Source organism: Piliocolobus tephrosceles, chromosome 16 (genome assembly GCF_002776525.5).
Source record: "Piliocolobus tephrosceles isolate RC106 chromosome 16, ASM277652v3, whole genome shotgun sequence".
Taxonomy (NCBI): Eukaryota; Metazoa; Chordata; class Mammalia; order Primates; family Cercopithecidae; genus Piliocolobus; species Piliocolobus tephrosceles.
The window spans coordinates 11,979,098-11,995,099 of NC_045449.1; the positions used below are offsets into that span (position 1 = coordinate 11,979,098).

The 16,002-nt window shown below is 36.9% G+C and overlaps 1 protein-coding gene across 3 annotated transcripts in view; it reads left to right on the forward strand.

Moving 5' to 3' along the window:
- MAP2K4 (mitogen-activated protein kinase kinase 4) overlaps positions 1-16,002 on the forward strand; it is a 120,206-nt gene that overhangs the window by 18,467 nt on the left and 85,737 nt on the right. For 2 of the 3 annotated variants that reach the window (XM_023188092.2, XM_023188094.2), the window contains one exon: positions 15,202-15,304. The exons of the other annotated variant lie outside the window; for it this stretch is intronic. In XM_023188092.2, the coding sequence (XP_023043860.1) occupies positions 15,202-15,304 (103 nt within the window). The remainder of the gene's footprint in view (positions 1-15,201; positions 15,305-16,002) is intronic. 3 annotated transcript variants of the gene reach the window in all.

Genomic DNA, 16,002 nt, shown 5'->3' on the forward strand with positions numbered 1-16,002 from the left:
GTAAGGACAAACAGGCACTGTTAGCAAAATTTTTATGCACCCTCACCCCACTTTCTTTTTGGCAGGGTTAGAAGAAAGAACATTTAATTTTTGAAAACTTTTAATAGTAGAAAATTTCAAACATATACAAAAAGAGAGTAGTATAATGAACGCCCATGTACCCATTATATAGCATCAACAATTACCAACATATAACCAATCTTATTCTTCCTCCCTCCAGCTATCTCTACTGAAACACTTTAAAGCAAATTCTGATTATCATTATTTTATTCATATAAATATGTTACATGTCTTCTAAGTGATAAGGACTCTTAAGTATATAACCTTGATACAATTATCTTAAATGAACAAAACAATATTACTAGATAGCTACTCAATGTTCACATTTCCCCAAAAACTTTGTTAATGCTTTATTTACAGTTAATTTGTTCTAGTTGAGACCTCAGCAAGGTCTCTGCACACATTGTATTTGGTTGATATGTCTCTTAAGTTTCTTTAAGTCTATGGTATTTCCCTCTTCTCTCTTTTCCTTACCATTTATTCATTGAAAAAATTGGTTAATTTACTTTGTAGCATTTTATACATTTCAAATTTGGCTGATTGCATCCTTTTAGTGTTTAACATGTTCCTTCATGCCCTGTTTTTACCTTTAACTGGTAGTTACAGAAACTTGGTCAGGTTTTTGGCAAGAACACTTACTTCATAGGCGGTGCTGTGCGCTTCCTGTTGTATCATATCAGGAGGCATATGATTTCTTGTTGGAGCTCTTGTTAAGATAAACCAGTGGGCTTAGGTGCTGCCAGTGTGATCCATATAGTGTAAAGTTCTCCGTCAGCCTTTCATCTGGTAGTTTTGGCCATTAACCTTGTGTACATTAATTATTTTCTTAGGAATAGGTTAACTCTCATTTTCAGACATTTGTGGGCTTTGCAGATAGTAGTTGTATCCAGCCAAAAAAAGACAAAATTTGTGTTTGGGGCATACCACTGAAAGCAAATTGTAGTTAAGCCTTGATCATCTCTGACTTAACTGTGCCAGTGGTGAAGGATATGAAAGTATATTTACATGCACACATATGATGTACAAATATTTATTGGGATGCTCTGTATTTGGATACAATGAAAACTGGAGACCTGTCCTTTATACCCTGGAACATGAGTTGACCCGTTCATTAGGGCTCGTTAATCTTTGCAGACAATCAAAAGACATGTCCAGTAATAAGATGTTCTCTGGTGAAGTTGAGGAGCCAGTGGTTAGGCAATACTAGTCCCGCCAAGTGAAGATCAATCCCACATCAGAGTCCAGCTTTTAAAATTTGTGTTCAGTGCTTAGAATGCTCAGACCCTTCAGGGCATTGCCTTCCCAATCCTTGGGAATCAGATTGAGTCATCAGAAGTCAGTTTTGTGAGAATTAGAAGTGAATAGGATTTCTCATCCAAGATTGAATAATAAAAATCTGATGACCTACTTTTAATTAGTAATTTCCTTTTAATGACCAGTATATTGTCCAGTTGGTGTCATTCACCCTTTAGCAGTAATAATTTCATAACCAGCTTTCCTTTTTTCCTATTCCTGTTCCTTCATGTAACTTTAACTAAATTATTAAAGTCTCTCTCATAATGTTCTACAACTAATTTGCTCTTTTGATTTTCTTTTTGGGTCTTTGTAAGGAACAAATTAGAAACATTTCAGTCGAGATTCTTTCATGTACTATATACATATGAAGTAGATAGAATGCAGCATATATTCTTTGAATTCCATTTATGCTCTTGATTATTCTTAATTTAGTCCAGCCTTTTAAAACTTTCAATTTGTAGAATACATTTATGGGCAGCAAATAGTTTTTTATTATGTCCACTAGGAAATAAAAGTGTCATTCACATGTTAATGTTTTTGAAATTGGGAGTTACTTAATGAGGGTCAAAAGAAGCCATTCGGATGGGAAGAGGAGCATAACATTGCTGATTATTACAGTATTACCTTTGTGTGGAAGATGCCTGCTCATTTTCTACCTCTGTGATTTGCTTTTGTAGTGACATAGTTGGATTTTGATTTAAATTTGACTGTGAATTGTTACCTAACATTTCTTAAAAATGATTATATAGTGTAATGCAGCACTGAAATGGAAAGTTGGTGGAGTATACAAAAGATCGCCACATGTCTTATGACTCATGGCAGTTAAAAATGCCACATATCTTTTTCAAAGCCAGAAGATGTCTGACTAATTTTTGTGTCATGAAGTTCTATTGTTAGCATTTTTCTACCAAAAGCTTCTGGTAACTTTTTGAGAGAACCTGCATAACATCCAGTTAATGCATGTTTTGATGAATGAGGAAAAGAAAGAAACAACAGATTGGACCCATCAGGAAATACGGATAAAACACTCTATTGTGTCTCTTAGTGAAACTGTTTGTCCTCAAGATGTTAAATCAAACATTTGAGCTTCAATTCGTTATTTATTGAAGGAATATTTGAGTTCCTACTAAATGACAGGTGCTGTTACGAGAAGAACTGAGTTATCGGACTCATTAGAATGTTCTGTCAGATTTCCAATGGTCAAAAGTCATGCAGATGGAGGCTGGGCATGGTGGCTCATGCCTGTAATCTTAGCACTTTGGGATGCTGAGGCGGATGGATCATCTCAGGTCAGGAGTTTGAGACCAGCCTGGCCAACATGGCGAAACCCCGTCTCTACTAAAAATACAAAAATTAGCTGGGTGTGGTGCCGGGCACCCATAGTCCCAGCTACTTGGGAGGCTGAAGCAGGAGAATTGCTTGAACCCAGGAGGTGGAGGTTGCAGTGAGCCGAGATCGTGCCATTGCACTCCAGCCTGGGCAACAAGAACAAAATTCTGTCTCAAAAAAAAAAAAAAAAAAAACCAGAAAAACAAACAAAAAAAAGAGCCATGTACTGGTAACAGGTTATTATAAGACCTCTCTAAATGGTCTTAATTAAATTAAAATATAAACAAAATTATGTATATGACTTAATTATTCTTTTGCCTTTCTGGATTCCTAAGGACACATCATGGTGAAAAACAGTTATTACAGGTAAAGTAGTGGTATGAATTGTTTGCTTTGAGGATAAAGTAATTGGTCAATTGGACAAGGTAGTCAGGCGTGCCCTGGAGGGTGGAGAGAAGTCAGCTTGGAATAAAAAATTCACTGAACCTGGGCAACATGGTGAAACCTCTTCTCTACAAAAAATACAAAAATTAGCTAGGCATGGTGGCCTGTAATCCCAGCTACCCAGGAGGCTGCGGTGGGAGTGTCGTTTAAGCTTGAGAGGTGAAAGCCGCAGTGAGACATGATCATGCCGCTGCACTCCAGCCTGGGCAACAGAGTGAGACCTTCTGTCAGAAAACAAACAAACAAACAAACAAAAAACTGTGATTCTCTATGGAGTCGAAAGGAAGGAAGGTACTCTCTAACTTTCCTGAGCAAGGAGGATGTGGACATACGTGCTCTTTCTTCACTTTTAGAGGATGTTCTTGAAGTCAGGAGCCTGCTAGGTATTTGAAGGACATCTGGCTTGATAATCCTTGATAATATTTTCACATCAGTTTGTAAATGAACTATTGATATATGATGGAGAAAAATATATTCATAAACCATATCTTGCCACTTTATCTCTAATTCACTTGGAATTTGTTTTACTTGTTTTTAGGCTTGTTTATGTATTTGGATAGTTATAAAAACCAATTACCAATATTAATGGAAATAAGGAAATTTTTATTTTATATTTTCAGTATTGACACCTTGGGGTGTTTTCTGACACTAAGCAATTCTCCAGTTCTCTGACAACAATCATGTATCCAACAATTGAATTCATTTCTGACACTATTTACCTGGAGTTAGCATCAGATCTCACAAGTTAAAGGACTCAGTGCTTCGAGATTATCCTCACTTAGGAGGCTAGTCACAAATAGGGTGTTCAGGATACTTATACTCCTACTTGGATGACTACAGATTTGGGGATTCCCATTATCAAACTTGACCACACCCCCCATCAAGTTTGATAATTTGCTAGAATGTCTTACAGAACTCAGGAAAGAACTTTATTACTGTTACTGGCTTATTATAAAGGTTTGAAGAGCCAAATGGAAGAGATAGGACCTTGTATAGGTCAAGGTATTGGGAATGAGGGGACAGGGAGGTAGCACAGAAGTTCTGTGACCTTTCCGGGCACACTGTCCTTGATTCATTTACCAATCTGGAAGCTCCCCAAACCCTATTGTTAGGGGTTTTTATGGAGGTTTTATTAGGTAGGCGTGATTGATTGTATCATTGGCCATTGGTGATTGAACTCAGTCTCGAGTCCTTTTCTCCTTCCTGGGGGTGTGTGTATGGGGGCGTGGCAGCTGAAAGTTTTAACAGGCTACTCACTTGGTTGTTTTTTTCTGGTGACCAGCCCCTATCCTGAAGTTATATAGGGGCCCTCGGAGAGTTACCAGACACTTGCACAAACTGGGGTATGGCTGAAAGGGCCACATTATCGGTAACAAAAGACACTCCTGTCACTCAGGAAATTCTAAGGGTTTTAGAATCTCTATGCCCCAAACCTGGGACAAAGGCAAAATGCAATTATATTTTTCATTATACTACAGGTACTTCTGTAGCAAAACTGCCTTGCACACAATTGGCCCACAGCTTTGAATCTATCTGGGAAGAAGAGTGGTAACCCAATAATGTGTTGTCTACTGGATGGCTGGTTTTTGTGTTGTGAAAAGGATGAACATGTTTTGTTTCCTTGGAGCAAATGGGTACTTACACTAGGAAGTTGTCTTCATCTTATAGCTTTCTTTATTCTAATCTACTTGCTAATGAAGTTCATATAGAATTGAAGTGCAGAAGAGTTAATTACTTAGACTTATGACCAGTCTGACTTTCTTGTAGAGTTAATAACATTATTACTTACAATGTTATAAACTTGCCAAGAAGGAGAAGTCATCTGATTGTTTTGATGTAAGGAAAAAACTCAAACTTTTTTCCTCTGCTTTCACACCATACAACAACAGTCAACATAGAAGACTTTGTGACAAAATATGGGGGATTTTTCCCCACCAGCAAATATGCAATCACTTCTGCAGCAGATACCAGCTGGGTTCCTCCAGTTCAATTCTCACACTGGAGATAGTGTCAGATCCCACAGGTTGAGGGCTCAATCCCACAAGACTGCCCCCACTTCAGATACCAGTTGTTAAGTCTGGGCCTTCAGAACTTCTGACTGTCCAGCTCCCAGTTAGGGTTCCCACAACCCTCCTTTGGGGTTAATTTGCTGGTCTTTCTGAAGCTGCTGGTGCTGCCAGTCGTCAGTCAACTCATTAGCATCCAAAAAATACATCACCTTGGAAATTCCAAGAATTTAAGCAGTTGTGTGCGGGGAAATGGGGACAGAACCAAAAGTATGTGTTTAATACCACATTTGGTAGCTCCTCAATTTGTGTGTTGTTGTGAGTACTTAACCTGTAGGCTGAAATATGGATTCCCTTAGCCCTGTGGCCACTCACTAGAGCTCTGTGTCATTATCCTTGAGTCAAGAACAGCCTTATATTTCTTTCATTGTGTTGTACACATTTTTTTTCATATGCACATATAAAAACGTTTTGGAAGCACTGATTGGAAAAATGTTGATGTTATAGTTATAAAATATGATTAATGTTTTTATTTCACTTACGGGTGGTGAAAAGTCGTTAAAATAGAGTGGTGATAGGCTGTCGTGGCATTTACCAAGCAGGAAAAATAAATGTGATGTGAGACGTGTGGGCACTTGGTTCCTTGCTAGGGTTCAAGCAAGCTGTTCTTCAAAGAGTATCTGATATGTGCCTCTGTCTGTACAGTGAGGTCAGACTAGAAGCCACTCTTTGGGCTCTGGGATATAGATGGAAACCAGAACAAGCCTTATGACTTTTCTTGGCATAGCTTTCGTAAGTTTGCATGTTATATTCCTTGTTCCATTAGTAAGATCGCTACCAAAAAAATAAGCATCAGTTATGTGGATGGTTTTCCAGAAATCCGAGTATCTTGTTCTTGGTACATTGTGAGACAGTAACTTGAAACTGGGGTGCTCAGGAGGAGCTTAGTTAGAATATTGAGTTTGATTAGGAGGCAGAGGTTATGAAAGTGGCCTGTGTATTACGAAGTAAGAGACCACTGTTGACTGCTGTACATAGAAAATTTTGTTGGGGTTGATCAGTTTGGGTTTGTGTCTCACTTGTCTTCATGGGATTTCTGTTGATACATTCACAAGTTCGAGGCTTAAAAACACAAATGCCCTTTGGATTTGCCAGAGTTTTAGGCATCACATGGATTTAAAAATGGTCTGAGCATCTGGATGAAATGCTGAGAACTGACTCTTGATATGCTACAAATGTTTCCTCTTCCTGGCTAGAACTCTCAGCACATGTATAGCAGTAGTGCTTCTATGTGAATGGAATCAGTGCGGATATATAGCAGATTAGGCTGTTCTTATTAAGGGCTGTGAAGGATGATGGTATAAGAGAACTCCTTAAATGAGCTAGGGACAGATTAAGGATTCAGAGAACTATTAATACATTCTCTTCTCCCTTGAACCAAAGGTGGAAATAACTAGCTACCTCCTTTTGGGTATCCATTTGGAACCTTCTCAGAGTAGTTTTGTAATTGTGGAATTCCAACTCTTAGGTTCCCATGAAGTCTCCTTGCAAAATCATTGGAACATGGAGTTGGGGTTTAGGGGTTATTTTGGATAAGCTTTTTATATTTTGTTGGTGATTAAAATGTTGTTAAATTTAGCAGCAATTTAAACTACAGTAGGGCCTTCTTGGATTAGTGGCTCCCTGGGTAATTTTTATGGGGTCATACTAATCATGACTTGGCCAGAGAGATTTTCAGTTTAGCGTGTGGAATTATATATTTGCTTGTTGGTAGTAGACATCTGGCTCAGAGTCTGATAGAAAGTGATGCTGTTACTGGCTTTAAGTGATAGCTCAAAGGTGTGGCTGGCTGTAGAATCCCATAATGATGGCACTGTTTAACTGATGTGAAATAACTGGAGATCAGAGAGGGACTATTATAATCAATGGCATTGATGGTTAGCTGAATCAGAGAATGGATGAATCAGTTGTGAGTTTCTGTTAATAGGTTTAAAAGGAGTATAGGGTGTTTTGGGAGCTTCATTCCATGAAGCTTCATAAACCCCTTATTTCATTATAACTGAAATGAGTTAAAGTTTTCTTTTCCTTGTTAGATGAACAGCTTGGAAGTGAGTTCAGGCTTTTAAGCCTTCAAACTCTCCCTGAAGACTTTTGTTAACCAAACAAGGACCCCATAGTAAGAGGTATTCTACAAGTAGAATGCTGCTTTTGCCTTTGTCTAGTGTTCTAAGAATCTGATAGGAGCTGTTAAGCCTTTTGTTGTCAAAGCAGTACCCTTTCAGGAACTGATAGAGGAATAACATAATCCTTGGTATTCTGGGTTAAATTTTTTTTTTCTACCCAAGAAAAGGACTATGAATCTTTTGCCAGAGGCCAGAAATGCTGAGGGTGAATTATTTTGTTTTTTTCTTTGGCAGCAGAGCCTCTGAGGCCCAAGCCCGTCAGATGAGCAAAATGTTTAATATTTAGGAAGCATGGCTGTTAGTAATCTACTTTTACCTTAGTTTAGGACTTGGCCATCATAAACATAGACAACGATCATAATTGATAATAAAGCTGGAATTGATATCTAGCTGACTCTGTTACGCATAGTAATGTCTTTACTCCTCACAGTGCCCCATGGGTATCCCATTTGGCAGGTATCCCCTTTGGCAGGTATGGCACTGAGGCAGACGGGTGAAGTCATTTGCCCAAGAGATACTATATAGCTAGTAAGTAGCAGAGTTGAGCTTCAAAACTAGGGCGATTGGCACTGCTAGTCTTTATTGCTTTTTCTGGTTTCTAATTTAGTACAATTAGGAAGGATCCTGGTTTAGGATAGGAATAGGATTTTTATGGGAAAGTGGTTTTAAACAAATCTACAAAGAAAGCTGAATTCTTTGTTGCTAATATATTTTGTTGGTTTAAACGCTATCAAACATTTTCCAGTTTTCTTCTGTAAATAATTTAATAATTTCTCACTTAGGTTTTAATATGTACTTGTAACTAATATCATAGTAGTTACCACTTTTCATGTCTACTGTTTGCCAACTATTGTAGCATATTTAAGGTATATTGATCCTTATCACAACAGTACTGCCAAGTAGGGGATTGTTTTTATCCTGGTTTCACAGATGTGTAGTTTACTAGACCACAGAAATATTCCTGTTTTTATTTTTATTAGTATTTCAGTGTTACTAGTATTTTCAGTGGTGATCATTTGACATCTAGCAAAAGAACTTTCTTCCCTATTCCTGCCCTTTAACCTCCTTGTACTACATTTCTTTTTCTTTTTTTTTTTTTGTTTTGTGACAGGATCTCACTATGTTGCCCAGGCTGCTTTTGAACTCATGGGCTCAAACAATCCTTTTGCTTTGGCCTCCCAAAATGCTGGGATTATAGGTGTGAGTCACCATGTCTGGCCTCACATTGCTTTTTAATTTTTTGGCAGAATGCCCAACGAAACAGTCTTTGTGGAGGGGTCAGCTGCCTTATCTATTGTTCACCTCCACTGCCTGGCATAGTAACTTGTTTGTAATTGTGGTATTTCTGCACTTGTGTAAAGTATTATATTGGGCTTTCTAAAAATCCATTTTACACACAAAAGTGTAAAATGTGCTGAAAGTTGCTGTTGGGATATTTACTTGATTTCTTAAATAAACTCAGAACCATCTAGTTTCCAAAATGCTTAGCTGTGTGGATGCGTAACAGTGCTTTAAAGATGAGAGTTCAAAGTTCTGAGTGAGATTTTATGAGTGTTTTAGTAATTGCTCACTCTTAGGTATCAAGGGTTGCCGGCAGGGAGATATGGGCAATATAATATTAGCTGATAGCAACTCACTTAATACATGGATATATGGAATACTGATATTGCAAGTGTAACATCTCTTTTTCTTTCTTTATTTCTATTTATTTATTTATTTAGATGCAGTTTCACTCTTGTCACCCAGGCTGGAGTGCGATGGCGCAATCTGGGCTCTCTGCAACCTCCGCCTCCTGGGTTTGAGTGATTACTACTGCCTCAGCCTCCCGAGTAGCTGGATTACAGGCATCTGCCACCGCTTCCAGCTAATTTTTGTATTTTTAGTGGAGATGGGGTTTCACCATGTTGGCCTGGCTGGTCTTGAACTCCTGAGCTCAGGTGATCCACCCGCCTCAGCCTCCCAAAGTGCTGGGACTACAGGCATGAGCCACCACGCCTGACCTAACATGTCTTTTTCTTTTGAGCTTATGAAATGTTAGGTCTCTCATTACCGTAGTAATTTAGGGAGAAAAGAGAAATGAAAGTAAGTTTTTTTCTACCACTTTATTACTTCATTTCTGAAATTGTTTGACTCTAAAGTTGCACAGTTGGAATTGTGTTTCTCATTTCACAACCAGTGATTACAGATAATTAAAAAATTATTCCAGATAATCTTTCTGTTTTGAAAATAAGATAGTGACAGAGAGAGCCAAGGAAGAAATGAGAATTTAAATGACAGCTCCCCTCTCTGCGATGTGATATTCTGAATACTTGCAGGTCAAGTACCAATATTCTTAAAGGTATTCTGTGAATGACTTGTACACTGCAGTTCTAGTTTCCTCTTTTTGGTGTGGTTGGTTTGAGGGAATACCCTGTGGTGTCAGTGGGTGTTCCCTAAAAGGGATTGATTCAGATTGTTTTTTGATTATTCCTTCCAGGCTCCTTTTGCATGTGAGTAGTTGGCTTAAAAGAGCAACTATTTAATTTTTATGATTCTTTTCATTAGTTGAGTGCTGGTTCTGTCTCACCTGAGCTCACTTATATGTATTTAGTAGGTCTGTTAGGATGACTGGGACTGCTGGGCCTTTTGTTCTACATGGTCTTTCATCAAAGAGAATAGACTGAGCTGCTTCACATTTAAACTCAGGGTAGCTTTCCAGGAGGGTGAAAGTGGAAGCTGCAAGGCCTCATAAAGGGCTTAGATTTGGAAATCATACAGTATTACTTCTGCTATAATATTGTGGTTACATCAAGCCCCAGGGCCAGCCCAGATTCAAAAGGTAGAGAAATAGACTTTACCTGTTTATGGAAGGAGGAGCAAGATCCCTTTGCAGATGGGTATGGACTCAGGGAGCTGTGATTCCTTGGTGGTTATTTTTGTGACAATCTACCAAATAACCCACAGTGAACTCATCATTATATCTAAAAGGCTATACTGTAGAGGCAGCTATTGTAGGTCCTTCAGTGATCTTCATTACCATGGACAATAAAGTACTTTGCTATTACTACAACAGATGTTAAACAAGGGCTCTCGAATATGGTGATATCAGTGGTGTTGAAGATAGGCGGATTGGCTAAAATGTTGTAGAGATGGTCTCCATTCTTACAGGCTGGGCGGGAGGATTCCAGTGATTCTAGTTCTCTGATTCTGACCATACAGGTAACAGAATCTTGCTTTCCTATGATATAATGGAACAAAACAAGCCCATTAGGTGGGGGATGGGGGAGCAGTGAAATGTTGATAAGAAAACAATCTTACTAATATTTGTAATTTAATATATATTTGTGGAACTGCTATTTTGCCTGAGGTACTGTTATAGGTGATTTGCAGAGTTCAAAGATAAATCAAGGTAGTTAAAATTTTAAAGCAGAAAATTGTTTACAATTTGATGGAAACAGACTTGAGGATGAGAGAGGATGGTGAGGTGAGCAGAGTGTAAATAGTGTTTCTCCCTGAGGGCCAGACTGATGTTTTTGGAAACTAAATAATGCTGATTGTTAGTAGAGGAACTGACACCTTTTGCTGTCCTGTAAAAGGTGAAGAAGGGATATTTTTGGTAACCTAGATTGCAGAGATGCCATAGATTTTGTATTGAGTAGTGAACTCTCAACTGCCCTGTTGGGGTTTTTGGCCAAGATCGAACCAAACTATGCTCAGCTTAGCTGGTTGTGGAAAGCGATGTTAAAAAGGGTTGTATTGCTTGAGAAGTTGGTGGAGTGAGAATGTTTAGGGCTCTTTATCATCTTGTTTTTAAAGCTAAATAAACCTAGAAAGTGTCTTCCCTCCAACTTCAATATTCTGTGAGTCAGTGAGTTGCTCACAGTTAGACAAAGGATATTCCTAGGCCTCAGTGAGTGTGGATACACTTGACCAACCCTTTCTACAGGATTACAGTTCTTAATGTTCTTGATGATTCCGTGTTTGGGAGTGCTTTTCTCATGAGAAGTTTGAGGAAGACACTGTGTGCAGATGCTTTGGAAAGCTTGTTTGAATGGTGCTGGCTGTTCTCTTAAGGCAGAGTTTTGAAACCAAAAGTTCAAGGATGATTCTGACAGATTGTTCCCCTCAGCCTTGGAGTGACTGAGTGGGGACAGGACTGCTCAATGCCTAGGCTAGCCTCTGGGCCAGCTGCAGTTCTAATTTTCCCAGCATGTTGAACAAGTGTTCTTATTTTCCAAACAAGCCATAGCATGAAAAAAGGTAGGCAGTGTTTCTTTGAGGGGTAGAACAGTGCTTTGGAAGTGTGATGAGGACAGGTACTGTTTTCCTAAGTCAGGGTCCTTGTTTGCAAACAACAAAGATTTACTCCAGCCAATAATCATATAGACTTAAGTTGTCTGAGGCTGTCCATGTCAACTTTATTCTCAAATCAATAAACATTTGAAAGTGTTTTCTGTATCAGGCACAGATGTAAGGTTTAAGGTATACAGAGAATCCCTCGCAGGAAACCCCTTCTGTATAGATATTTTAGGATGTTTGATGCCTCGTTTCTTTCCTGCTGTTGTCAAAGGGACGATGTTTATCTGTGTTGACTGGTTAGAAATTGATTATATGACAGCCCCACCAAAGGGGTTATTATAATCACAAATTCATAATGTTTTTGATCAGTTATTTTAAACCCTGTTGTACAGATATTTCAATCTTTGTTAGCATCTAAAAATCTTCACAGGTCCTTTATAGTATCACTTCCCTCCTTTCTCCCTGTGAAAGTTGTTTCAGGTTTTTGAAAAAAAAATGATATTAATGTCCTATTTGCTTGTAATTTTTTGTCATTAAAAGTATCTGAATACATGGGGATAGATTGCCTTTCAGTTTGATTTTTTTGAGGGACCCTTGAAAAAGAAGTAAAGGAGAGAAGGACCCCACCCCAGTAGAGGCTCTGGTACTTAGAGAAAGTGAATGGGAGAGAAGATGCCTCCAGATAGCCAGAAATAGCTTCTCCTGAGTATTGTAAAAGCTATTTTTCTACTTTTCTTGAGTCTCACCATCGGTTGACATTTTGGGGCCTTCCTTTTTCTCCTCAAAACTGCCTTAGAAGTTTATCTTAAACTGACCAGTATTTGAAGAGTTGGGGTACACAGATGAGACCCAGCAGTGTAACTTGATCATGTGCCAGTCTCCTTGGCACTTGTTTTAGGCTCTGAGTGATCTTTACTTGGAAAGCCTTCGAAACTTACAGAATTGTTTAGTGTATTTTGTTAGTAAATGATCAGTATATAAATTTGGACTTTTTCAAGACAATTGCAGATGTCTCTGAAGTGTAGAATGTGTTTAAATCTAATTTATGTAACTTAAATCACATTCTGTTAATCATGGTGTACATTTATGAAGTTAATGGCCTTTAAAGCTTTCAATATAGTTTTTATTTAAATGTGAATGCAGTGCTGAAAAAGAATCTCTGTGTATTCAGTATAAATATTTATGTTCAAGAAAACAGCTTAAGTTTTAATTGTTGTAATATATTTTATTGTTTATCTGGTAAGGTTAGCTACTATTCTGTCAAATTGGGCTTTTGAAGAAAGGACCAATTTTTGTTTTTCTTTCGATAGTTTTCGCAATAGTTCTTTGTTCTGTCCTTGTCTTGCATTTTATCTGAGTCTTATTTTCGTTTTTCTTCACATGGAGATAATGGATGATGTGCCAGATGGCTTCAAACACAAACTACATGACATATGCTCAGTTTTTGATTTGAGGAATTTGTAAAGATTGAGTTTCTTCAAATTATGATAGCAAAATTCCTTAACTTAATCTTTTCTGTAAACAATTTGCCATATTAAGGTAATTCACAGGTTCAGGTTCCAGAGATTAGGAGCTTAGTATCTTTGGGGACCACCATTCAGCCCACTACAGTCTGCTTTCTGGGCCCCAAATATTCATATCCTTCCCATGTGCAAAATACATTTACCCTACCCCAGCGCCTCCAAAATTCTGACTCATTACAGTATTAACTCAAATGTAAATCTCACCTAAAGCCATTACCAAAATCATTTAAATCAGGCATGGGTAAAACTGAGTTATTACCCAGGGCAAATTCCATTTGGTTTCAAGACCTGGGAGTAATCCTCTGTATTTAAATATTTTCTAAAGAAAAGTTTTCAAGAAGTAAAACAGCATATTTACCAAAAATACCTTAACTTTTGTTATGTATTGCTGAACCTTTCACAGAAAGTTTTTCTACCAGCAATATATCTTAATAGTGATTATTTTGCCTAGCCATTCTGATCATCATGTTATTATTATGTATATATAATATAAAACCTTCAAACTTTGCCATTTTCACATGAACAAAAGCTTAAAATGTTTTTGGTGTTAGTGCCTTTTTATATTTTTTCTCTTAATTTGTCTTTACTGCTCATATTCTTATCACTTTTTTTCTGTTTTTCTTGGTTTGTATGATGTCTTTGTATAATTTAGAGCTACTTATTTTTGTATTGCAAGAATTTTCCCAAGGTTTCATTTTTTTAGTTTTTTTTTTTTTTTTTGGTAATATACTGAGGGTTTTGTTTTGTTTTTTTTAAATACACTCATATCTGCTATTTTTCCCAGTGTACCCTTTGCACATGTTGTTTGAATGTCCTTCCTCTACGTTATGTGGAAAAGTCATACTGTACTATCCTTATTTCTGAAAATGGATGTGTCTGGTCTTCACAGGAAGTCACATGATCTGGTAGAAAGGAGGCTCATCTTTGAAAGCTCATCTAGGAGCCATGGCAAGGAGCTCTGTGCTCTTGTCTCTTTGCCATCTTCCATCCAGTGTGGCTCTGTCAGATTTTCAGGTCTCACGTTTACAGTTTGAACCCTCTATTAAATCCTCATCCACTGAGGTCAGAAAGTGTTTGGATTGCAGAGATGTTTTTTGAGTAGTTAGTTAACTGTATAATAAACTCTAGAGAGTGAGTGCAGGAAAAAGTGTCCCTAAGGTGAATGTGAAACCAAGATATGCTGCAAATGCTTAAAAAATTGAATTCTGTTACAAAGTATCCTTATAAGTCCTAAAGAAATGATTCTGTAAGACTTACTGATATAGAAAGAAATGTCAATGAATAAAGCATTTTACAAAGTAGTTTCATGGTGTGATTTCAATTGTAGTGAAAAAATACATGTCCGTATCTATGTATAGAAAAAAGTCTGCAATAGAAAGTAAACTGATTATTTTGAGGTACTTGGATTGATAAGTTTATGTAAAATTTTAACCTTATGTATTGTATAGATGTATATGTAACATTTTTAATATATTTGATCTCTTTTTGCATTTTCTGCTCTTCTACAATGGTTGTTTTACTTGGGTAATAAAAAACGTTGGTACCTCTTCCCTTCCTACTCCAAGGAAACAGCTTTGTGGAAATAATTATTTAGAATACTTGTGTTACTAACTTGAAGTTTACTCTACTGTGATGTTTTTAGCAATTTTTCAGATTCTTCACTCTGTTAACAGTTTATATTAATTAAAATGAAGGAAAATGATATTTATTAAACTGAGGGCGTTAAGTATAACACTGGATAGATGGTAATATTTTTAGAATTTTTCAGTATATCTGCTGAGATAATTGATTTTTATAATAGTATTTTCATTTGCAAAAGTATTAACTTCCCTGAATAATGGAAACTTGAAGTGATAAGCATTCTATCTATTGTATCATAGCCTAGTGAATGATTTGTAGTTAGTAACAACTTTATTTTTTCTTAGTTCTGAGAAATTCCTCATTGCCTTTCAAAATATTGTCCTATATTAACTGTTTGTTAAAGCAAGTTCTCTTGCCTTTTGGTGTGACTTTCTTATGCCCTCAGAATAGTACCTGCTTTGTAGTACTTGAAACTTTTACTTTTTATTTGTTATTTCTCAGGTAAACGCAAAGCACTGAAGTTGAATTTTGCAAATCCACCTTTCAAATCTACAGCAAGGTTTACTCTGAATCCCAATCCTACAGGAGTTCAAAACCCACACATGTGAGTATTCTTGGTAATCAAATAAAAGGCTCAACTCAAGCAAATATTTTAAAGTTATTGTATTTTATGAATTTTTCCAATTATGAGATGTCAGTGTAATTTCTCTGACTAAACTCTCTGGGAATATTGTTTATTCTTTTCCTTCTGGAGTTCCAGTTAAATTGCAAGTTGCATTTAGGAAATTTAACTGTCTTCTGTCCAACTGTACAAATCTTCACCACTTAGTGACAAAATAGAGACCCATCTTAATAAGCTAGATTTCTGCAAGATTTCCATGTCATAGTAAATTAAAAGAATTGTGTACATATGAGTTACAGATATCAGTGGTTATTTCATTTACTGGATTTTTAAATTAAACAATATAAATAATATTGTAGCGTCTTAGTGAAAATATTATGAGAGCATCTTAGTTAATATAAAACAATACCTTCAGAACACTATTTTACATTAGCCTTCAGTTGAATCTAAGTGATGTGAAATATTAAAAAATCTCTTCTTATTTCCCATCCTAACCTATCATGAAAATGAAGGCCAGTGGCTGTACTTTTATAACCATGTCCATAAAAATAATTTTGAGCCAGTTTCGATATTGAGAACTATAAAGCAAGTGGTGTAAGGTATGACTAAAAAGCTGACAGATACATTATTTAAAAAAAAAATAATTTCTCAACAATTTGCATCTAGACCTTATTAAGCTT